This window comes from Cynocephalus volans, chromosome 9 (genome assembly GCF_027409185.1).
Source record: "Cynocephalus volans isolate mCynVol1 chromosome 9, mCynVol1.pri, whole genome shotgun sequence".
Classification (NCBI taxonomy): domain Eukaryota; kingdom Metazoa; phylum Chordata; class Mammalia; order Dermoptera; family Cynocephalidae; genus Cynocephalus; species Cynocephalus volans.
Genome location: NC_084468.1, coordinates 779187 through 804444, shown reverse-complemented (window position 1 = coordinate 804444; position 25258 = coordinate 779187). Strand labels below are relative to the sequence as shown.

At 44.8% G+C, this 25258-nt stretch overlaps 1 protein-coding gene across 1 annotated transcript in view; it reads left to right on the top strand.

Moving 5' to 3' along the window:
- RNF212 (ring finger protein 212) overlaps positions 1 to 25258 on the top strand; it is a 53483-nt gene that overhangs the window by 15508 nt on the left and 12717 nt on the right. Inside the window, exons 4-9 of the mRNA XM_063108491.1 lie at positions 127 to 183; positions 1353 to 1411; positions 6959 to 7011; positions 7096 to 7156; positions 9173 to 9218; positions 13444 to 13507. Coding sequence (XP_062964561.1) covers positions 127 to 183; positions 1353 to 1411; positions 6959 to 7011; positions 7096 to 7156; positions 9173 to 9218; positions 13444 to 13507 — 340 coding nt within the window. The remainder of the gene's footprint in view (positions 1 to 126; positions 184 to 1352; positions 1412 to 6958; positions 7012 to 7095; positions 7157 to 9172; positions 9219 to 13443; positions 13508 to 25258) is intronic.

Sequence of the window (25258 nt, the reverse complement as noted above, 5' to 3'; positions counted from 1 at the left end):
GCACATAAAACAGAGCTCGCTGTAGCCTGCATTTAAAGCTCCTTCCAGGCTCTGCTGCCCCATGACAGTGTTGTACAATAGCAGCCACTGGCCAGGGTCAGCCACTGAAATGTGTTATCTTCTCAGATTTCAGAATTTCAAGAAAAACACAGGAAGAGATTGTTAGCCTTCTATAGAGAAAAGGTAAATTGAATTGAATTATTGTCTCTTGAAGTTTTTGACCTTTTGATTTAAATGTCAGACTTGTTATCTAACACCATGTTCTTAAAGGGTTGGACAGCCAGATGCAAGATCTGTTTCTCTTTGCTTCTCCAGCTATTGGGGACATGTCACTGTCCCCTTATGACCATCAGCCTGTGTGCCCAGCACCTGTCATTAGCCCCTGGGATGCGCACCCTCCCCCCTCTCAGAGCCAGGGGTGGCGTCAGAGCTTCTGAGGTGTGGGAGGCAACCTAGAGGGTTCTCTACTCAATCGTGTTTTTTTTTTTTTAATGAAAGTCCTTTTGAAAAAACTTTGAAGGTTGTGAAGTGAGTAAAGGAGCCTGGCTTTAAAGCCATAGACCCCGGGCCTTGCTCAAGTGTGGAGGCCATCGAGGCCCTGCTGCCTCTTCTCTGCATGAGCACAGGAGGCTTTGAGGGTGCTTGGTTTCTGCACACAGCCAGGTCTAGAAGGGGCGCATCGTCCTGGCCCTGCCCCTCTGTCTTGTCCTTCCACTCCCTGGCCCACCACAGCCCCATCTGACTCCTCAGAAGCTGCCCCCAGAATCCTACCTGGAGGCTTCTTGCCACGTGCCTAGCCTTGGCGAAGCATTTTGTGTCCATTATCTTCTCTATCCTCACAGCAAATCTAAAGGATAGATAATGTTAACCACCTTTTACAGACATGACCATAGGACTGGAGAATTAAATTGCTACCTCAAAGTCTCGCAGCTGCCAAGTGGCAGGGCCAGGGCCTGACCCTGACGTCATGGCAGAGACTGCTTTTGAACTTGCCTAGCACATAAGGTGATTGTGTCATAGACCTGGAGGTCAGAGTACTCTGGCGAGCAGCTGGCATGTTGGGCTTCTGCTTGCCTATCTCAGTGAGCCAGTGTGCAGAGGATGCTGGGCAGAAGCTTGTCTCTTGGGCTGCCTGGCTTAGCGCTGCACTCATGCCCCCAGCGCCATGTCTTTAGTACCTGACGAACTGGACCTGATGCATATTCACTTGCAAGTAGCGTGGGGGCAACTTCATGCTGAGTGACTCACATTCTGATTTATAGTTTAAGAAACTTAGAGGGTCAAGGGGACATGTTCAGACTGTTGCTGGGCATACTCTGTCTGATAACTAGAAGTCATTTGATTATGTTTAGATCTCCACGTTGGAAGAGTCTCTTAGGACATCAAGGCTGCAGATGGAAGAGCTGCAAAGGTAAGGCCCTGCATATGCATGCAGGTGAGGCAGCCCTACTGTGTGTTCGGCTCCAAGATAGAGAGAGGGAGGTCATTGTAGACGCAACCTCGGTGGTAGCCCAGGAAGCAGAGGAAGGAGCACTTTCATTTACTGGAAACTTCTGTCAAAGCAAATAATGCTGTGGGGAAGCTGAAGGGAAGAGAAAGGAGGCAGAAAAGAGGGTGGATGAGAGATGAGTGACTCCCCTCAGGGAGAGCTGGCCAGGGGTTCCTGAGCCTGCGGGAGGCACCCGAGAAGAGCCTCGAAGAGCCACCACAGGGCAGCCAGGGCCAGCGGTACCCCTGCAGCTGGTGATTCCTCTCTGCAGGAATTGCAGCCACTTGTGAAAGGTAAATACACGTGTATGTGGCATGTTCTGTTTATAAAGACACCCTGGTGAGTAGGCGACACATTTCAGGAAGACACTTGCACAGTTGCCGAAATTAACCTAAAATGGTGACCCGAAGTATTACATTTCAGTACCTGGAAAGAGCCGCCACTCACAGCCCTCCGCTCTTGTCCATTCTCACTGATCAGTGCCTTTGCCACATTGCATCTGTGCCGAGTGCACCTTTTTTTTTTTTTTTTTGCATTTAATATGCCTGGAATTTGGCATCAACAGTGTGCCATACACAGTTCAATTAACACTTCATTACATAGGTACAGTGCATCTGGTATTCAGTGACATCTTAGAGCTGCACTCTAGTCTGAAGGTCGAGGAGCCAGCAGCCTGTGGGTGCTCCATGTGCAAGGATGAGCACCTAGCGTGTGTGCGTGTGGACACCTGTGGCCCTGTTGTGTTGGGTGGCTGACTGGCAGGGCACATCAGGGCCATGGCCAGGAGGAGGCTATGGCTGCTGGCGCCTGTTCCTGGCACAAGGCTTAGCTTTGCCTGCTGTATTAGTCTGTTTGTATTGCTTATAACAAATACCTGGAACTGGGTAATTTAGAAAGAAAACAAAATGTATTGTTTAGTTTCTGAGGCTGGGAAGTCCAAAGTCCATCCAGTGGTGGCAACAGTGACCCAGGGGTCTCACACTGCAAGATGGTGGAAACAGAGAGAGCAGAGAGACTAACCTCCTTATTCACTCTCTAAGCCCTTGAACCATACCCCTGACCACCATTTTTAATCCATTCACTACTGCGGGGTCCTACAATCCAATCACCTCCTCAAGGCTCCACCTTTCAATTACCATAATAGGATTTCCCACCCTCTTAACAATCACAGTGGGGGCCAAGTTTCTAATACATAAAACAGAAGGATACAATTCAAGCTTCAGTGAGTTTTGGGGGGATCTAATTCAATCCACCCCCGGCCCCCCAAAACTCATGTCCTTTCACATGCAAGTACATTCATTTCATCCCCAAAGTTTTAACTTGTTTTAACTCAAAAGTCCAAAGTTCAAAGTCCCATCTGTGAAATCAATACAAGTTATCTACTTCCAAGATACAACGGTGAGACAAGTATAAGGTACATATTCCCACTCAAAAAGGGAGAAATAGGCCAAAAGAAAGGGGTAACAGGTCCCAAAGAAGTCCGAAACCCAGCAGGGCAGGCATTAAATCTCAAAGCTGGCGAATCATGTACCCTGACTCCATGTTCAGTGTCCTCTGCACACTGGTGTGTGGGTTGGGTCCCCAAGTCCTTCAGCAGCTCCACTCCTATGGCTTTCCTGGTCTCAGGCCACACTTCAGCTCTCCCAGGCTGGTGTTTCACTCTGGCAGCTCCACAAGTCTGGGGTCTCCATGGCTGCCCCACTCCCACAGCTCCACTCGGCATGGCCCTGATGGGGGTTGGGTCCCCAAGTCCTCAGGCAGCTCCACTCCTGTGGCTTTCGTGGTCCCAGGTGATGCTGCACCTCTTGCAGGCTGGCACTGTACGCTGTTAGCTCCACAGGTCTAGGGTCTCCATGGCGGTCCTGCTCTCATGGCTTCACTAGGTATGGTGCTGATGGGGTTTCTCTGCTGCAACTCTGACCCTGCTTTTCTTCCCAGCATTGCTCTAGTGAAGGTTGTCTGCGGTGACTCTGCCCTGCTTCAGAGCTTTTCCTGGGCTCCCAGGCTTTTCCATAGTCCTTTGAAATCGGGGTGGAGGCTCCCAAGCCTTCAGAGCTCTGGCATTTTGCAAGCCTATAGACCTAACATCATGTGGACTCTGCCAAGGCTTCTGGCTTTTATTTTCCAAAGCTACACATCCAGCCACACCTGGGGCCAATTGAGCCGTAGCTGGGGTGCCAGTGTGGGGAGCAGCATCCCAAGGTGGTCCTGGGCAGTGAGCCTGTAGAGGGTGCCTCAGGCCTGTTCCCCAAGACCATTCTGTCTCCCTAGGTCTTTGGGCCTGAAATGGAAGGGTTGGCCCCAGGGGCTTCTGCAATGCCTTCTGGGCCTTTCCCTCCTTCTCTTGATAATCCGTTTCTGTTGTACTAATCTTCTTAGCAAAGATTCCCTGGACTACACCCTTGCTTTTGTGGCCAGGCTGAAAGTTTTTCAATTCTTTGCCTTCTGCTTCCCTTTTAATTATGTATTCTAGCTTTACATCATGACTTTTCAGCCACAAAAGGCACGATGTAAAGTGTAGGCTGTTGCAAGTAGCCATGCAGCTTCCTGAATGTTTTGCTGCTTAGAAATTTCTTCTGCCAGATACTCTGGTTCACAACTCCTAAGTTCCAACTGTCACAAAGTCCTAGGGCATGGACACAACACAGCCAAGTTCCTAACCAGTTCACAGCGAGGGTGATGTTTGCCCCAGTTTCCAATAAGTCACTATTCATTTCTATCTGAGACCTCCTTAGAACGGCCTTTATAGTCCGTATGTCTATCAGCACTCTGCTCACCACCATTTAACCAGTCTCTAAAACATTCCGAACTTTCCCTGGTTTTCTTGTCTTCTAAACTCCCACCAGCAGCTACGCTTTTTCTCACCTTTTCCTCCAAATTCTTCCAGCCTTTCCGCAACATCCAGTTCCAAAGCTGCTTCCACATTTTCAAGTATTTGTTATAAGCAACACCCCACTTCTCTGGTACCAGTTTTCTGTATTAGTCCATTTCTATTGCTTATAACAAAGTACCTGAAACTGGTAATTGATAAGAAAATGAAATTTATTGCTTACAGTTTCTGAGGCTAGGAAGGCCAAAGTCCATCTGGTGGTGGTGACAGTGACCCAGGGGTCTCACATTGCAAGATCGTGGAAGCAGAGAGAAAGACAGACTCTCTTCTCTCTTAAAGCCCTCAGAACCATGCCCTTAACCACCATTTTTAATCCATTCACTACTGCATGGTCCTACAATCCAATCCCTTCTTCAAGACTCCACCTTTCAATTACCATAATAGGATTTCCCACCCTCTTAACAGTCACAGTGGGGATCAAGTTTCTAATACATAAAACTTGGGGGACACAATTCAAGCTTCAGTGAGTTTGAGGGGGGGACATAATTCAATCCACTTACCTCCCTTGGGGTGGAATGGGCCTCTTTCAGTGGCCATTATTTTAGGTTATAAGAGTTGCTGCATGCTCGTTTTGTGACGGGTGTATTCCAGGGGTCAGCAGACGCCAGGCCAAGTCCAGCCTGCAGTATATTTCACGCAGCCCCTGAACTGAGAATGGCTTCTACATTTTTAAAAGATTGTGAAATGTGGTGCAGTGCAACACAGTCCGTTTGCCAGCTGGCCCTTGCAGAACACATTCGCAGAGCCCCACTTTACAGCATTACAAGAGAAGAGACATACATACACGCACCCAAGTGTGGAATTGATTTCATATTTTTCTTGTTGGTGTATAATTTGCTTCTTTCTGTGGGTTCATGTTTTTCATTAATTCTAGGAGATTCCCAGCCACTATCTTTTCAAACATTGCCTTTTGCGATCCCCTTCCGCAGCCTGCTGCTGCTGTCCTCCCTGTCTCTTGACCTTGTTTTATGATCTCTGTCTCCTTAGGTCTCTTGGACAGCCTGGGATGTTTTTTCCAGCTCCCTGATTCTCTGTTTAGTGCTATGGCCACCTGACTTCTCCACTGAGTTTTTATTTAACTGTTATATTAACTAACATTTCCAGAATTTTCTTGCTCATTTTTACTTTCATGTCTCTTGCTTATTATTGTGTCTCCATCTTTTATTTAAGCCTTTTATGGGCAGTTTTTTTCTTTTCTATTCCTGAAATCCTCAGGAATCCAAATCCGCCTTTTCCCTCTGGCTGTGGCTTGACGAAGTGTGTTTCTGGTGTGGTCAGTGATCTTTGCGGAGTCGCTCGGGTTGGTCTCACCCTGTGCACACCTGATGTCGCCTGTGCTTTCCTCTAGGAGGGTTCCCGTGTGCTCTGCCTGCTGGGTTCATGCACCAAGACCACTTCTGCTCATCCTCTGCCTGTGCCTTCCTGAGGACAGTCCAGCAGTGTAGCACACCTGGTGGTGTCAGTGCTGCTGACTTCCTGCAAGACCAGCACACAACAGTGCTTTAGAGGCATGTGGAAGCAGGAGTGAGCGCCCCTCACAGGGTCTGGGCCACAGCCCTGCCAGATGCAAAAGGTTTGGGCTTTTGCCCACTGTGGTCAGCTACTCATGCAGCAGGTCTTTACTGAGTACCTTGTGTGTTCTTCGCGCTGTTCTGGGCTTTGGCAGTTTAGAGTGAGGCAGATAGGCCAAGTGCCTGTCCTCAGGGAACTTCTGCTTGGGGGAGGGAGGTAGAAGATGAACTTACCTGTCAAACAGGGCCATGTGCTATTGGGAGAGAAGGCACTGGGGGACGGTGCTGGGGGGTCTCAGGTGTCTGAATCGCTGTCCTGTTCTTAGCTACTTTGATCCCAAACCAGACTTATTGAGGGCAGACCTGCTCCGTATGTCAGATGCCAGTTCCTCACCCAGTGGGCCAGTGTAGCAGGTGCTCAGTGCAGAAAAGACACCAGCCCTTCTTGCCTGCATGGCTCCTGCACGTCCTGTGTGTCTGTAGGAACAGATGCTCCACCCACTCCATGTCACATGTCAAGGTCTCCACCAGGACCCATGAGGTGCAGCCGCCTTCTTTGATTGGCAGTCATGGGACGCAGCAGTACTGAGCTAGGGTTGCAGGCTTCGGACCTCAGGCAGCGCCGTCTCTGCTCCCTGATGTCATAGAGACAGATCCAGGGGGTTTAATGACAGACTGGGAAAAACCACCACATAACTTGCCCACATTTCTCTTGCTGGCCTGAAAAACTGGTGTGTTACAACTGCTGTCGTCCTGTCCTGATTTCGTACGTTTAACACCTGCCAGCAGGTTTCTGTCCAGTAAAACTTGCACATGCCGGGGCCGTTATGTAAATGGTCACAAGCGTTGGGTTCATTTGGTGGGGTACAGGACAATAGAACTAATTCTGTTGTGTACAGACTAATGGGACATTTTGGAGAACTGTCAAGTTTACAAGGAGAGCCCTTTTGCAAACCCCATAAGAACATCTGGCTGTTTTCAAAGCGTTCTTACACTTTTAATTGGAATGAATTAGTGGGAAGTAAATTTTTGTGGTTTTAATTTGATACCTTTTCTCCCTCCATTTAGTATGAGATCGTCACAACAAGCAGCTTTCAGCACAATAAGACAGTCACTTTCAAGTAAGTAGCATAACACTGGGAAGAGCATGAAGATGCACGCTGCCGCGTCACGCAAGTGCACTAACATGCGGTCTTCTGTCTCAGCTCCTTCCGAAAAACCAGGGGGACGCCTGTGGCAGCCACTCAGCTCCGTGGGCCCTGACAGGTGCGTGAGTCGGGAGTGGTGAAGGAGTTTGAGAAGATCACAGGACCCACATGTCCTTCCTGTGGACACTTTGGCACTTCTCTTCCCATCTCACTCCCTCCAAATCCCCAAATCCTGCCAATCCCCAATGGGAGGAGAAAGGAGGGTTGTACTAGACAGTTTGCAGTGTCCAGCTCCCTTAGGTACATATCTCACATCCCTGTGAGGCTCCACTCCCCAGATCAAGAATGTGGTCCTGACCACCCAGCCTGCACAATCCATCCCCATGGTTGGTTTGGAAATGGTCATGGGAGAGCCTCCTGCTAAATTGGGGTTCCAGTACCAGAGCGGCTGGCAGCCCTGCCCTAACGGGAAATGAAGGGAGCTTGACACAGCTGTTTACAGTGCGCCTTTGATAGGATACTTCTCTTACCTGGGGACGGCCTAACGCCTGGTTGTGTGACTGTGACCAGGACTCCTCTCATGGGAAACTTCTCTATACTGGATCCATGTCCAGTTAAGCCTGCCTGATCATTGCTCTTGCACCAGGGAAAACCCAGCCTGGGGCAGTCCCTGGTCCTTCTGATGGAAGTGCAGATTTAATTCACCTCCACGACAGGAAACAGCTCAAAGGTTTATCACTTATAGATCCTGAGCAGGAAGGGCTCAATGAGTTGGAAGGGCCATCCTCCATCACACGAAGCAGGATTGAAGAGTCAGGCAGAGAGGGAGAGAGGGACTCATGGGCCCACGTCTTTATTGAGGTCCAAGACATTATTCAGACAGGTGTTTTGTAGGGAGTTTCCTTTTTTTTTAAGTTTATTTATTAATATGTGTGTGTGTGTGTGTATATATATATATATATATATATTTTTTTTTTTTTTTTTTTTTTTTTTTTCTTTACAGTCTATGATGTTGTTGCAGAACAGTTGGGGGGAGGAGGAGAGGGGAAGGAAATAGGGTGGAAGGAGGAGGGGCGGGGTTGAGGCCTGTGGGCACCCCTCCCTCATTCCTGCAGGGGAAACCAGGAGGCTTTCAGCAGTGTCTTGGTCATTGCTGGGCTGGACGCAGATGTCAGGGGGATGTGGCTGAAGCCCTCACCCCTCTCCCTCCGAGCTCAGGAGCCTGGAGCGCTTCTTGCAGTGGTTCACTGGTTGTCGCTGGGCTGGTTGTGGGTGTCAGGGCAGTGGGGGGTGGGCAGGAAGTTTTCATTGGTGGGTTTAGAGCAAGCAGGCTCGAGTTCCAGAAGGTCACACTGGACTGAGAGGTGGTCACTGCAGCATATCTGCACAGTCCACAAGGGGAGGAGGTCAGCAGGGTGAGTCCAGTAGGCTGCATCTAGCTGTCCCATGGGGAAATGGTCACCAGGGGAGCAGTATCTGAGGCACGTGTCTCGGTTGACTACATCAAGGAACTGGGAGGAGGCAGAGAGCTGGAAACTGTCAAGGGCAACTGAGCCCTGCTTCTGGCACAAGAAAGATAAACATCTTCAGAATGGGTACCGAGGGGCTCACAACCATAAGAATTCACTCCACCCAGGCTGGGACCCCTGCTGGAGCTGTCAGATCACTAGCTGTAGGGGTGGAGGGCCAGCTCAGAATGAATCCAGATGGTGTTTTCCTGTCAACCTTTGGGCTCAGGAAGGAGTGTGTTGAGCGTTGGTGATATAACAGGCATGGGCCAGGCAGTGAGTGTTGACAAAGCAGGTGAGACGTTCCCCTCTCAGGAGGCCTTAGTCAGCAGGCCTTGAGTAGGAGCCAGCAGAGCCAAGAGGGGGCAGCAAAGACTCCAAGCTATCTGGAGCAGGAGGTGCTGTGTGCAGACAGTGGGCAGCCAGCAAAGAGCTGTGGGCAGGGAAATGACAGTGGCCAGATCTGTGATTGACTAAGCTCTGACAAGATCATGAAGCCACAGAGAAGTCTGGACATTCATAATGTGGACAAGAGGTTCTGCTACGTGTATGTGTGTTTAAGGTGATCTCATTTACTTAGAGGTAAGTCCTGGGCTCATTACTGCATCTCACTATGTGTTTAACAGAGTGGAGTCGATGGACGTCGATCTTCCTGCTTCCCTGGCGAGAAGAGTGAGTACATTTGTCCCACCTTGTTGTTCGTCTTCCATTTGCCAGATATTTGGTACTTCCAGCTTTTCTCAGCACTCATAAACTTAACCGTTCACTTAACAGTACACCGAGCTGTAACAGTGCCTCCTCCTCGTGTGCTGGCCCCAGTGGGGAGCAACTAGGGTCATGGTTATAAACCAGGTCCTAAAGGACCGTTAAGAACCCTCCTGCTCTGCTTGGACGGCCAAGACTGTGGTTGTACCTGGAGGAATGAAAGCAAATGGGAGAGCGCAAGTCCCATGCTGGTCTCGTGCTGGTGCCATGCGTGTCAAGGAGAAGCGGCAGCGGGGCTGGTGGCCCTGACTTCACCTGCCATCTAGAGAAGTGGCAAGAATCCCATCAGCCCGGGAGAGGAAGTGGGTCAGAAATGTGAAGGGCTGAACAATAAAAAGTGACAGCTTCAGATTGGAGAGAAAGCAGAGCCAGAGCCCAGGGGAGCTGCAAGCCCGGCCCCCATCAGATGTGGGGTCAGCCGCACACCAGGCAGCTCAGAAAAGGGAGTGAGGGGTACTAGGAGGGCAAGCTGTGTCCAGGGCTGGGAGGGTGTGAGGGAGTAGAGGTGGGACAGTTGAGCACTTGGTGCATGTCTGTGAGGAGTGCTAACAATTTCCTTGTGAAACACATGCGTTGCTTTGCAGTCAACAGCGCTGCTCGTTTGCAGACACTGTTCTCAGCACTTGATAGACACCAACCATCTTCCTAATGGCCCTGTGAGGTGGACACTGTTGGTAAACGTGTTAGTGGGAAGTAATGCTCATGTCCAAGGGAATCACCTGGAGCCAGATTGTGGAGGAACCTCAGTTCTGGGATATGGAGGAATTTTATTTCATCGGGATTGAAGAGCCATCACAGCTTCGGTGGAGAAGGAACCCAGTTCCTTGGTAGGCAGCGTGAGCATGAGCTCCGCTCCCTGCCCTGCAGCCCCCAGAACCTTCCATCCACTCTGCGCCTCCAGGTGGGATGCCCTTCCTCCTGGGTGCATCTGCTCCCTGTCCTGGGCATCTGTCCCCTTTGATCCCCAGTCTTCAACCAGAAGCCCTGGAGGAAGCTGACCCTGAGTGCAAGGCACCCTGTGGGCCTCAGCTTCTTGGAGCCTGGATACCTGCTTCCATCTGTCTGCTCGTGGCCTTGTTTCAGGGATCAGCATAGACTCATGGCTACCCAGAACCCACAGCTTAGTGAGGAAGGGTTCTCTGTCAGGTCAGCTTCAGTTTTCCTTAGAATTTGGATAACTGGGCTAGGGTAGAGAATACTAAAGACCGACTGGCTGAACTGACTTAGACACCTCACATTGGAGTCACATTGGAAATTGCAGCTGAAGGGCCAGAATGCAGTGAATTAAAATTCCAAAGTGAGATGCTAGACCACAAGTGGGCAAATGTTTTCCATAAAGGACCAGAGAGTAAATGTTTTGGACTTTGCAGACTAGAAAGTCTTTATTGCAGGTACTCAACTCTGTTGAATCACAAAAGCTGTGATAGACAGTGTGGAAATGAGTGGGTGTGGCTGTGTCCCCGTAAAACCATATGAGCAAAAGCAGGCTGTGCCAGAGTTTTCCAACCCCTGTGCTACACCAGAATGCAAGTTTTCAGGGAAAGTGTCTAAAACTAGTTTTTTACCTCCTGAAACTCCTTGTCATCCCTGGAGTGGATGTACATGGGCACAATAAAGCTTTGTGAAAAAATAGAATTAAAAGATAATACAAATCTTTCTGTGAACTTTTTGAAGACCCCTCATGTGTAGAGGTTTCTCTGGAGAGAGCTGCTTTGCTGCTGTGCATTCCCCCTGTAATGGAGTAGAGTAAGGGATGTTCCTGGTAACCGCAAGCCTGAGCCAAGATTCTGGGAGACCACTCAGGTTGCCTGCGGGGGCTCTTGCCCTCTGCAGTGTGCACATCTCTCTCAAGGCCTGGACCACCACCCACCTGGGGAGGTGTGCTGGCTGCTTGGATCTTGGTGGGGCTCTTGCCCCGAGGCTCTTCAGAGGGGGGTTTTTCAAGTGCAGGAATCTGGAGAATCTGGGACGGACTCTGGAGGAGCAGAGGCGCAAGCTCAGCTACAAGATGAAAAGAGAAAAGGCCGTGCCACCAGCCAAGCGTCGGGGCTCCTGTGAGGGGCCTGTGAGAGCAGCGGGACGCATGCCCCACATCAGGACCAGCACCGGAGCACAGCCTGCACTCGTCCCAGGGGCTCTCCTTTTCCTTCCTCCTCATCTCTTAGGGTCCTCAAACTGCTGGTGCTGGGGGAGCTGGGTGCTGAAGGCAGAAGCCGTGTGCTGGCCCCAGGCCCACCAGGAAGGTGTCAGGCAGGGTCAGCTGATTCTAAGTCAAGGCTTTTGCCTTACATGAGCACAGGACTTTCTACTACGTACAGTTGACGGGTGTTGACAGATCTTTTTCAGAAGGTGAAATTGTGACTCACAAATACGAAGTGAACTCCACCAGTCACATACTTTATTTGATTCGTGAATCAATGAGAGAAGACAGTGAAATATGAAAACCTGTTCGAAGGAGAATCCAAAGACCACCCAAATGCACAGCAGCCAGGAACATAGGAAAGGATGTACAGATGGACGCAAGTCTTCTCCTTGGGCCAGGAGCAGCGTCTGTACCACCTGCAGTGTCCACCATGGCCATGGGCAGCTGTAAGACCGCTCCAGGTCTCGGAAAGGCACAGCCCCCACAGGGTCTTTCACTCTTTTCTGGTGTCAGGAAAGCCCTGGGTCTCACCAGAATCTTTATTTTCTGGCAGGAAAACCCTCCACTGAATAGTAAATGGAGAGAGACAGAAGGATGCACTTTGACTGTGTCCTGTGAGCCAAGCCCCCTCTGTGTCCTGATTACACACACTGAGTGGGTGTTGGGCTGAAGTGGAGCCCCAGGGATCAGGAGGCATTTGGAAGGGCGCCTTGGGGAGAAAGGTTTTTGGAAGCCACCTGCTGCTGCTCTTGGTTTGTGCTGAGCTGAAGCCATGTGGGGAGTCTGCTCTTGTTTTTCCCGTGAAATCCTAGCTTTCCATATGAAGGCCTCCACTCTCGAAGGCACACTCACCAGAATGGCAGCGACACTCAGGACACCCCAGGCCTCATGGCTTCCTAGGATTATTCCCAGAACCATCTCGGCCAAATCTGGTCCTGCTCTCTGCAAGCGTGGGCCCAACTGCTTGGAAGTCACCACCAGGCTCTTGGCCTGGTCTGGAGTTGACTGTTGAAGTCTGAATGCAGCTGCTAACACCTGAAATCCCAGTGCACCTCCAAGCAGCCTCCAGAAGATAGGTCTGTGTCAGCTGCCCATGTCGGGGATCAAGTAAAGGGACTGGTTCTTCCAAGGTTAGAGTCTTGTCAGTGAGCAGGAGCAGGGGACACATCACGGGTATCACAGAGGGTGCCCCTGAGCGGGGGCTTGCCCTAAGCTGGTGGAGAGGCCATGAGGACATGAGTTCCATGGTGGACTGGAAGTGCCTGCAGATTAGAGGACCTAGAGGGTGGGCATGCTAGGGGATGGGGACTGGGAAGTTGGGAGCCGAGGTCAACGGGGGCGCCCCGTTGGTGACAGCAGAGTCTAGAGGCTGACGGGGTGATGCAAGGGTCCCCAGGAACAGAGATGCCAGCAGTAGGCAGAGAGCCTGAGGAATGATGTCAGAGAAGGACGGCAGCGAGAGGTGGTACCTGCCCATGCCCGTGCCCACTTGGTGTAGAGAAGCAGCCTCGTTACCAGCTTCAAAACCTGGCAAGCAGGGGCAGGGACAGCGCCTACCGCGCTGCTGTTAAGTGTCAGGAAGGGCACGTGCTGCTCTGTGCAGTATTGGCTCTGCCCCATCCATCCGGATTTCATGGTGACAGAATTATGCACCCACGATGAGGATTAGGGTTTTGCATCATCTGACGTCAGCCATGAAATTTTTTTACTTCTGAAGTTCTTTTAAACACTCAGTGGAGTTCTTTATTTATTCACTGTTGTAGGCCCTGGTGGGACAGAGAGAGTGAAACAGGTAAGGCCCCACCTGTTGGCCTAGGGCAGTTTTCCAGAGGCAGAGGCCAGAGGTGAACCCAGAGCCAAGTCACAGGATTTTGTCAGGGGGTGATGACAACTAAGGAGACAGAGCTCTGGAAGTATGTTCTCAATGGACAGGTTCTGAACCTCACAAATGACAATTTTTTATCAGTTGTTTTCTTTTTGTGTACTTAGCCTGAGATAGCCACTGGCCCTACAAGAATCTCTTTGATTAGTCCACCCCAAGATGGACGCATGGGTAAGTAAAAGTTCTTGTAACTTTTCCTCAAATTGATAGACATTAAAATGTAGTCCCTAAAAAGTCATGTTTAGTCACAGCTGGCAGAACTTACCCAGGTGTGCGTTGTCCTTCAACCAAGCCAGCATGGAATCTACACGTCTACCAGAGTGGTGCAGCTGTCGAATCCTTCCAAGGAGAAGCTCTGGTGATTACCATTTAACCAGTCACAGAAGGGAAGTGGTCCTGTTGCATTCTGTCTCGTCTTGGTTTTAAACAAAAGTTGTGTCACCAGGTTTGCTAACTGGTAATTGGCATTGGATCACTGGTCCTTTTCCAGAGTGAGTGCCGCATGCCCCCACCCTGCTGGATCAGGCTCCTTCCCCTCCTGGCCTTGGTCCTCTACACCCAGGCTCTCTTCACTGTCCCCTGTACTACTCCTGAAGCTCCATATTTGCCTCCTCACTAGGCAGAGGTAACTCCAGGGCCTCTGGCCTCGTTCCACGTGCTCCCTGTGCAAGTGCAGATCCACCTGTGTGGGGGGCATGTGCATTGCACACACATCAGACTGTGCAGGCCATCTCTGATGCTTTCCTACAGGGCCACTTGTCAGGGCTGCTCTCTGCCCCCTCAGTGATTGACTGTGCCTACCTTGCTGTTTCCTGGCAAGTGTGCATGTCTCCAGGGTTTGCCATGTTTGTGCACAGACATCTGTCCTCCCTGGGTTCTCCCCTTAGCATGCGTTTCTGGAAGGCCAGGGGGATGTACCATTAGTTTATCTATCTGTTCACTTACTGAAGGACGTCTTGGTTGCTTCCAAGTTTTGGCAGTTATGAATAAAGCTGCTGTAGATGTCTGAGTGCAGGTTTTTGTGTAGACGTAAGTTTTCAACTCTTGGGTAAATACCAAAGAGCACAACTGCTAGGTTGTATGGAAGGAGTGTGTTTAGATTTGAAAGAAACTGCCAGACTTTCATTCACAGTGGCTGTTCTCCCCTTAGCATGCGTTTCTGGAAGGCCAGGGGGATGTACCATTAGTTTATCTATCTGTTCACTTACTGAAGGACGTCTTGGTTGCTTCCAAGTTTTGGCAGTTATGAATAAAGCTGCTGTAGATGTCTGAGTGCAGGTTTTTGTGTAGACGTAAGTTTTCAACTCTTGGGTAAATACCAAAGAGCACAACTGCTAGGTTGTATGGAAGGAGTGTGTTTAGATTTGAAAGAAACTGCCAGACTTTCATTCACAGTGGCTGCAGCATGCTGCACTCCCACCAGCACTGAGTGAGAGTTCCTGCTGCTCCGTGTCCCCGTCAGCACTTTGGGCTGCCGGTGCTCTGGATTTTGGCCATTCTAATGGCTGTGTAGTGGTGGCTCTTTGATTCAGTTTGCATTTTGCAGGTGACACGCGATGTGGAGCATGTGCTTATTTGCCATTTCTCTGTCTTCTTTAGTGAGGTGTCCGTTAAGGCCAGTTTTTTAGTTGAGTCGTTTCTTTTCTTATTGTTGAATTTTACTGTGTATATTTTGGATGATAGTCCTTTATCAGATGTCTCTTTTGCAAATATTTCCTCCCAGTCTGTTTTGTCTTCCCATTCTCTTGGCATTTGTCTTTTGCAGAGCAGAATTCTCTAATTTTTAATGTTTACCTTTTTCCAAATTCTTTGGAGTTTATCTTGAGGTATATTGTAAGATGAGTATCCAATTTATTTTTTGAATAATTTATTTTTTTTTTGTTAAGAACAATATAAATAACTCCCATGTCTCCCTCACCCAGATTTCCCAACTATTAACCTCTTGCTGACTTTGCTCTGTTTTCATCAGCGTTTCTTTGAACTAGCTCCATTAACTAACACTGAGAGCATGTTACAGGCGTGGTGCCCTAACTCCCCCAAACACAAGAACACTCTTCAGCAAAACCACCTGTAGCTTAGGCCAGGTGTCCACATGGACACAGCTCTGCCATCCCATCAGCCCTCACAACAGTCTGTCTTCTCTAGTTCAAAACCCTGTGTAAAGATGAGCTACATCTAGTTGTAATGTCTCTTCAGTCTCCTCCAGGCTGGAACATCCCCTCAAAATTCCCATTTCTTGTCCTCAACAGTTTTAAAGAATATAGACCTTAAATCTGAAGGGTGACCCACACCTACATTGTCTGGTGTTTCTTTACGAGACCAGACCATGCTCTTGCAGCAGGAAAGCCCAGAAATGGTGCTGCTCTTCCCTGTGCACCACCTCAAGGCGCAGGACGTCGACCCATTTCACCACAGTGATGCTAACCTCAATCGCCTGGTTCCTCTGTGGGGACCTTAACCTCGGCCACCTGGTCCCTCCATGGGAACCTTAACCTCGGTCTTGTGTTCCCTCTGTGGGGACATTAACCTCGGCCACCTGATCCCTCCCTGGGGACCTCAATCTTGGTCATCTGGTCCCTCCGTGGGGACCTTAACTGCAGTCTGTTCCCTCCATGGAGACCTTAACCTTGGTCACCTGGTCCCTCCATGGGGATGGTAACCTCAGTCACTTGAAGCACTGGCATCTTTGTTTCTCCACTGCAGTCCCCACTTCCCCTGTAATGGGTGAGTCTCTTATGGAGAGAGAGTCTGAGATGTCACTAGCACTCTTTTCCTCCCCAGGACACTGGCCCTACCACAGTCAGCCACCACTGATGACTGCCTCATAGTGATTTTTCTATTTCTACAGTTCCTTCTGCCCATATGAGTTGGCATTCTACTGTAAAGAGCTTTCCCCTTTACTTAATTTATGTATTTATACATTTATTAATTTGTAACAATATGGATTCGTGGATTTCTGTTTTATTCAATGGGCTGTATTCCCTGCTAAAATTCTCCCAGATATGGTCATATGCAAAGTGCTTTAAAAAATGTCAACCAGGAGTTCTATATCCAGTGGAATTATAATTTAAAATGACGACAAAAATATTCACAGAGTAGCAAAAACAGAATTCTTTGCTAACAGACCTGTCCTACAAGAAATGCTAAAGAAAGGCACTTAGGCAGAAGGCAAATAACATCTCACAGTAACTTAAGTCCACGGGAAAGAATGAAGAGTGTCAGAAATGGTAAATGGGTGGGTGAGTATTAGAGACTGTATTTTTTAATTTTGTTTTCTCTTTGTTGCTTCAACTTCATGTTTTGTAAAGAAACAGTCAACACTGTATTGTTCAGGTTGTAACATAAGTAGGTGTAGTGTCTGTGACAATAAGTGCAAAGGAGGAGAGAGGAAGGAAAGCTGTACTTGAGCAGAAGCACTAGATCGCACTAGGATTGAGCTACTATTGACTAAATTAGACTTGTTTAGAGCAAACACACAAACATAGCTCCAAACAATACAGCTAAAAAATTAAGAGGATTTAAAAAGTTACATTGAAAAGCATTTGTTAAACACAAAAGAAGACAGTAAAAGAATAATAGAGGAAAAAAGACAATAAGTAGCAAAATAGCAGCTGTAAATCAGATTACATAAATAATAACACTAAATGTGGACAAACTAAATGCAATAATCGAAAAGCAGAGATTGTCAGACTGGTATAAAAGAAAGTGCACACCTGTGTGCTATCTATAAGAGATACACTTTAGATTCAAAGGCACAAATAGGTTGAAAGAAAATTTATACAAGAAGATAAATCAAGCAAACAGTAACCAGAAGAGAACGGGAATTGCTGTTACTCATATCAAACAAAATGGATTTTGTTTTTGGTTTTGTTTTTTAATATTGTAATATAGTTGATTATACACATCTGTGGGGTACAGAGTTGAATATCAGTACCTTCGTGCAATATGTGATGTTCAAGCAGGATAATTAGTATATTCAACGATATACAATGCAATTGTTCTTCGTGGCCCTTTACCAATTCATCCCTTATCCCCTCTCCCCCTCCCCCTTTCCCACAAAATAGGTTTTAAGATAAGAATTATTACTGGAGACAAAGAGGGGCATTTTATGATGGTAAAAGGATCAATATATCAGGAAGATAGAATTATTAGTGAATACACACCAAAAAAAGAGAGCCCCAAAATACATGAGGCAAAACTGACAAGAAGAAAGATCGTTAACTCGGCCATTATGGTTTGGGTATTCTATACTTCACTCTCACTAATTGACCAAATGACTAGAGAAAAAATTAGTAAGAAAATAGAAGACTTGAAGAACACTGTTAACCAAATTGACTTATCTGAAAAATATAGACACCACCCCAAAGTAGCAAAATATACATTCGAGTGCACATGGACCGTTCTCCAGAATATACCCTACACTAGGGCATGAAACAAGTTCCAATACATTTTAAAGGGTTGCAATTAGACAAAGTGTATTCTCTGACCAGAGCAGAATTAAATTAGAAATGAAGAACAGGAAAAAAGTCTGAGAATAAAACAAATATTTGGAAATTAAACACAATTCAAACTAACCTGTGGATCAGAGAAAAACATCACAAGGAACATAAGAAGATATCTTGAACTGAGTGAAAACATAGCATGCAAGTAGAGCACTGCTTAGAGGGAAGTTTATAGCTTTAAATGCTTGTATTAGAAAGGAAGAAGATCTAACCTCAGTAACTTGAGTTTCAACTTAAGGTACAAGAGAATCAAGTAGAAGTCTATGAAACGGAAAACAAAAACATTAGAGAAGATCAATGGAACCTAAAGTTAGTTCTTTGAAAAGATCAGCAAATTGTCCAAGAAAAAAACACATCACCAGTATCAGGAATAAAAGAGGGGACATCATTATAGACCCTACAGGTTTAATTAAAAGAATCATAAAGGAATATTATGAACAACTTCTATGAAATGGACAGACTTCCAGGAAGACACAAATTATCAAAATTGGCTCAAGAAATAGTAAATCTGGATAAGACCCCCTATCAAGTAAAGAAGTTGAATTAGTAATTTTTAAATCCACAAAGAAAAGCCCATTTCCCAATGGCTTCATGGGTGGATTCTATCAAGCTTTTAAGGAAGGAATAGTACTATTCCTCATGAACTTTCAGAAAATAGAAGATTGAATACTTCCCAGTTTATTTTATGAGTTCAGCAGTGCCCTGTGCCAAAGCCAAAAACAACACAAGAAAAAGAGAAACAGCAATATTGTTCATGAACATAGACGCGAAGTTCTTTAAAGATATATTTAGCAATCAAATCTAACAACATATAAAAGGGATTATATACCATTCCCAAATAGGTTTATCCCAGAAATTTAGGTTGATTTGACATCCAAAGATCAATTAATATAATAAACCATATTAGTAGAATAAAGGACAAAGAAATAACACCTTTTCAATAGAAATATTAAGATAAGTACCACGTGTTCTCTCATGCATAATCTAAAAAAGTTGATCTCATAGAATTAGTGACTAGAACAATGACTACTAGAGACTGGGAGGAGAGACGGGTAGACTGATCATTGGGTACAGAGTTACAATTAGAATGGAAGAGCATGCTGGTGTCCTGGTGCACAGTGTGGTGACTGTAGAAAACAAAAGCTTTGTGTACCCCAACATAGCTTGAAGAGAGGATTTTGAATGTTCCCAATACAAAGAAAAGATGATGGTTAAGGTAGTAGATTACCCTGATATGATCACTATACAATGTGTACATGTATCGAAATATCTCATTATACCCCAAAGATACGTACATAATTGCTTATTATGTATAAGTTAAAAATAATTTTAAAAGAATGTAACCAAAGAAAAGTATGTGGAAATAAAAGTTGTAGGGCCTTATATAGGGTAACTAATTAATAAAAGATACTATGATGTTTCTGGAAAAAAAAGAATTTGACAAATCCTACAATTATTTATGGTAGAAACTTTCAACAAACATGTAACAGAAGGGAACTTCCTCAGCCTGATAAAGGGCATCTTCAGAAAGCCTACAGCCAACATCATATAATGTTGAAAGATTGAATGCTTTTTCTCTAGATCAGGAACAAGGCAAGGATGTCTACTTTCACTTCTGTTTGACATTGTACCGGAGGCTTTAGCTAGAGGCAAGAAATGAAAGGCATATAATTGGGAAGGGAAAGCATAACTATCTTTATTGGTGGCAACATAATCTTGTATGTTTAATATTATAAGGTACCTGTAAGAATATTACTAGAAATAAGAAAGGGGTAAGGTTACAGGGTGCAGCAAGATCAATATACAAAAAAAAAAAAAAAAGTATTTCTATATGCTAACAAAAAACAGTCCAAAACTGGGATTAGTCAGTTGATCACCACTGAAGGTTTTCTTCTGAACTCTTTTCTCTTGATCAATACGTTCTGTCCTTTCACCTTGATTACTTTCACTTTACAGTAAGTTTTGATGGTGTAAACCTTCTAGCTTTGTTCTTAAATTAGCAAAATAAGTTTGGCTATTCTTGATGCTTTGCATTAGTACATAAATTTTAGGATTCTTTTGTCAAATTCTACAAAGAAAGCCTGCTGGGATTTTGATAGGAGTTTTCTTGAATCTGTATATCAGTTTGGGGAGAATTGCCACCTTAACAATTTTGAGGTGTTTTTTTTCAATTTTACTTATATTTATTTTTGTGAGGTACAGTGTGTTGTTTCAGTACGTGCATATACTGCACAATGATTCACTTAGGATAGACAACATAGTTTTGTACTGGTTAGTCCACCACTTCTCCTCCCCACACCTTGCCCCTTTGAGCCTCTGGTAACCATACTTTCTACTTCTATGAGAACTTTTTATTTATTTATTTATTTTTCCAGATTCCACATATGAGTGAGATCGTGGTATTTGTCTTTCTGTGGCTGACTTGATATAACATGATGGTTTCCAGTTCCATTCATGTTGCTGCAAATTGTATGATATTTCTTTTAATAGCTGAATAGTATTCCATTGTATATACATACCACAGTTTTTTTATACCTTCATCCATTGACATGCTGTATCTATCTCTTCATTTATTAGATGCTCTTTAATTTCTCTCAGGAATCTTTCATAGTTTTCAGTGTACAAGTTTTGTATTTTATTGACAAGTTTATATGTAAAAATATTAGTTTTGATAGTGAAATTTTCTTCATTTAATTTTCAGATTGGTTATAGTCTGCATGGTATATCTTTATCTTTTTTTTTTTTTTTTAAGATGATCGGTAAGGGGATCTTAACCCTTAACTTGGTGTTGTCAGCACCACGCTTTCCCAAGTGAGCTAACCGGCCATCCCTATATAGGGATCCGAACCCGTGGCCTTGGTGTTATCAGCACCACATTCTCCCAAGTGAGCCATGGGCTGGCCCCTATCTTTAGCTTTTTATTTTTATTTTCAACCTATTTGTGTCTTTGAATCCAAGGTGTGCCTCTGGTAGACAGCATATGGTTAGATCTTTCTTTTTGATACATTCTTATAATCTGTACCTTCCAATTACATTGATGCTTAGTATAATTATTAATATGATTAGATTTATGCCTGCTGTCTTGCTATTTGTTTTATATATAACAGGATTTTTTGTTTATCTGTATCTCCTTAACTACATTTGTTTGCATTAAATGTTTTTAATGTGCCATTTTGCTTTGGGCTGAATCATGTCCCCCAAACTATATGTTAAATCACTAATCCCTAGTGTGACCATATATGGAGATAAGGCCTTCAGGAGGTAATTAAGGTTGAATTAGGTCATACAGGTGGAGTCCTAATCCAATAAGATCAGTGTCCTTATAAGAAGAGACACTATTCAGTGGAGAAAGGACAGTCTTTTCAGCACATGGTGCTAGAAAAATTGGATATCCACATGCACAAGAATGAGGTTGGATCCTTACCTAACAACATGTATAAAAATTAGCTCAGGGCTGGCCAGTTAGCTCAGTTGGTTAGAGCACCAAGGTCAAGGATTTGGATCCCCATACTGGTCAGCTGCCAAAAAAAAAAAAATCAAAATGTACAAAAGAGCTAAAACTGTAAAACTCTTGGAAAACATAGAGTAAAAGCTTCATGACATTGTATTTGGCAAATGATTTTTTGGATATGACACCAAAGGCACAGCCAACAAAAGAAAAAATAGACAAATTGGACCTCATGAAGATTTTAAAATTTTGTACATCCAACCACACTATCAATAGAGTAAAAAGGCAATCATAGAATGGGAGAAAATATTTGCAAATCATATATATGATGAGGGGTTGAGATCTAGAATATACAAAGAACTCCTAAAACTCAACAACAGAAAAACAACCTGATTCAAAAATGGGCAGAGGACTTGAATGGGTAGGGAAGATTTACAAATGGCCACACATGAAAATGTCCTCAGTATCACTGATCATTAGAGAAATGCAAATTATAACTATAGTGAGGTAACACATCACACCCATTAGATTGGCTGCTATCAAAAAAACAAAATAATCAGAGCCGGCCTGTAGCTCACTAGGGAGAGTGTGGTGCTGATAAAACCAAGGCCACGGGTTCAGATCCCTATATAGGGATGGCCGGTTAGCTCACTTGGGAAAGTGTGGTGCTGACAACACCAAGTCAAGGATTAAGATCCCCTTATCGGTTATCTTTTAAAATAAATAAATAAATAGATAAATAAAATAACAGGTGTTGGCGAGGATGTGGAAAAATTGGAACCCTGTCCACTGTTGGTGGGTAAAGCTGCTGTAGAAAACAGTAAGGTAGTTCCTCAAAAAATTAAAAGTAGAATTACCATATGATGAAGCAGTTCCACTTCTGTGTATATGTATAAAAGAATTGAAAGCAGCATGTCAAAGAGTTACTTGTTCATCCCAGTTCATAGCAGTATTATTTACAATAGCTAAAGTATGGAAGCAACCTGAGTATCTATTGACAGATTAATGAATAAGCAAAATGTGGTGTATTCACACAACGGAATATTACTCAGCCTTAAAAAGGAAGGAAATTCTGACATGTGCTACAACATGGATGAACCTTGAGGACGTTATGCTAAGTGAAATAAGCCAGTCACAAAATGACAGATACTGTGTGATTTCACTTATATGAGGTAGGTAGAGCAGTCACAGAGAGAGGGAATGGTGGCTTCCAGGGGCTGGGAGGAGGGGATATGGGGAGTTATTGTTTAATGGGTACAGAGTTCCAGTTTTACCAGATGAAAAGAGCTCTATGAAGGTACTTCAGAAAGTTCGTGGAAAGATTCATAATATCTTTTAGTCTTATTTTTCCATGAACTTTTTGAAGTACTCTCATAGAGATTGGTAGTGATGATTGTTGCACATTCTGAATGTGCTTAATACCACAGAACTGTACACTTAAAATGGTTAAGATGGTAAATTTTGTGTTGCGTGGATTGTATCATAATAAAACAATTTTTTAAAAAGGAATAAGACACCAGAAAGCTTGCTCACTCAGTCTTTCGACATGTACACTGTTTTAGACCATTTTGTGTTGCTATAACAGAAATACCTGAGACTGGGTAATTATAAAGAACAGAGGTTTATTTGGCTTATGATTCTGGGACAGCTGCGTCTGGCACGGGCCTCAGGCTGCTTCTACTCATGGCAGAAGGTGGCAGGTAGCTGGCGGGTACAAGCAGATCACATGTCAAGAGGAAGCAAGACAGAGAGAGGAAGCAAGAGAGAGAGAGAGAGAGAGGAGGTGCCAGGGTCTTTTAAAAAACAAGCTCTCGCAGGAACTAATAGAACGAGAACTCACTCATTACTCCCTCCTCCCCCAGAGAGAGCATTAATCCATTCATGAGGGATCGGCCCCCATGACTCAGTCAGTTTCCAACACTGCCACATTGGGGATCAAATTTCCACATGAGTTTTGGAGGGGACAACACATCCAAACTCCATCATACACAAAAAAAGAGGTCATGTGAGGACACAGTGAGAAGGCAGCTGTCTGCAAGCCAAGAACAGAGCCCTCACCAGGAACCAAATCAGCCAGCCCCTTGATCTTGGACTTCCCAGTCTTCAGAACTGTGAGAATAAATGTCTGTTGTTTAAGCCACCCAGTCTGTAGTATTTTGTTATGGCAGCCCAAGTAGACCAGTACGTGTTTTAATTTCAAAAAGTTCTGTTGATATTCTAGCTATGTGTTTTATATTCTTTTCTTAGTGATTGCTCTAGGGGGTTACAGTATTTATCTTGAATTTATCACAGTATACTTGAGGTTCATTCTGACTTGATTCCAGTGAAACATAGCAACATTGCTTCAGTGTAGCTTAATTTGCCCCTCTCTCTGTAATATTTGTTTATGTACATACAGGGGTACTTCAGAAAGTTCATGGAAAGATTTGTGCTATCTTAATTCCATTTTCCACAAACTTTTTGAAGTACTCGCATATATAGAGTCTTCCAAAACTTCATGGAAAATGGGTATTATAAAAAGATTGTGTATGGATTGCAAAAATTCTTTGCACCAAAATAAACTTGTACTAACTTGTTATACTATATTTGAACATGATCTAGTTTGAGGCACTAAGGAAGGATAAGACATCAATTTGAATAGAGCCCCTATCAGAACAACATACATTCTGCTGAAATTGAAGCAAGAACAAACATCATATTTATAGTGAAGCTTGGGTAGAAAGATGATGAAATCATTGATACTTTACAAAGCGTATGGGGACAGTGTCCCAAAGAAAGCAGCAGTTTACAAATGGATAATTTGGTTTCAGAAGGGAAGAGACAGTGTTGAAGATGAAGACTGCAGTGGCAGACCACCCACATCAATTTGCAATGAAAAAATTAATCTTGTTCATACCATGATCGAAGAGGACCATTGATTAACAGCAGAAAAAACAGCCAACATCATCAGCATTTTAATTGGTTCAACTTACACAGTTCTGACTGAAAAGTTACAGTTGAGCAAACTTTCTGTTCAATGGGTACCAAAACTGCTGGACCAGATCAGCTGCAGACAAGGGCAGAGCTTTCAATGGATATTTTGAACAAGTGAGATCAAGATCCTGAAGCATTTCTTCAAAGAATAGCAACAGGAGATGAAACACGGCTTTACAAGTACCATCCTGAAGACAAAGTACAATCAAAGCCATGGCCACCGAGAGGGGGGAGTGGTCCAGTCAAGAGCAAAAGTCATGACAGCACTTTTTTGGGATGCTCAAGGTATTTTGCTTGTTGACTGTCTAGAAGGCAAAAGAACGATAACATCTGCTTAGCATGAGAGTGTCTGGAGAAAGTTAACCAAAGCTTTAGCAGAAAAATGCCCAGGGAAAGCTTCACAAGAGAGTTATTCTCCACCACGGCAATGCTCCTACTCATTCCTCTTATCAAACAAGGGCAATTTTGTGAGAATTTCTGTGGGAAATCATTAGGCATCCACCTTACAGTCCTGATTTCCTTTCTTCTGACTTCTTTTTGTTTCCTAATCTTAAAAAAATATCTCAAGGGCACCCATTTTATTTCAGTTAAAAATGTAAAAAAGAGTGCATTGACATAACTTCCCAGGAACCCCAGTTCTTTAGGGATGTACTGAATGGCTGGTATCATTGTTTACAGAAGTGTCTTGAACTTGATGGAGCTTATGTTGAGAAATAAAGTTTATATATTTTATTTTTATCTTTTAATTCCATTTTCCACAAACTTTTTGAAGTTTCCAATACACATAATTTATGTTATAAACCCAACAATATAATATTGTAATTACTTCTTTAATTAAGCTTATGTTTCTTAAAGCTCTTATGGTAAAACACACACTCACACCTTTTACATTTGCAGCCTGCTTACCATGTCCAGTGCTTGTCACTCCTTCCTGGGGACTCAACAGTTCTGTCTGGTTTTATTTTCTTTCAACCTGAAGTTCTTTTTAAAATGTCTTGT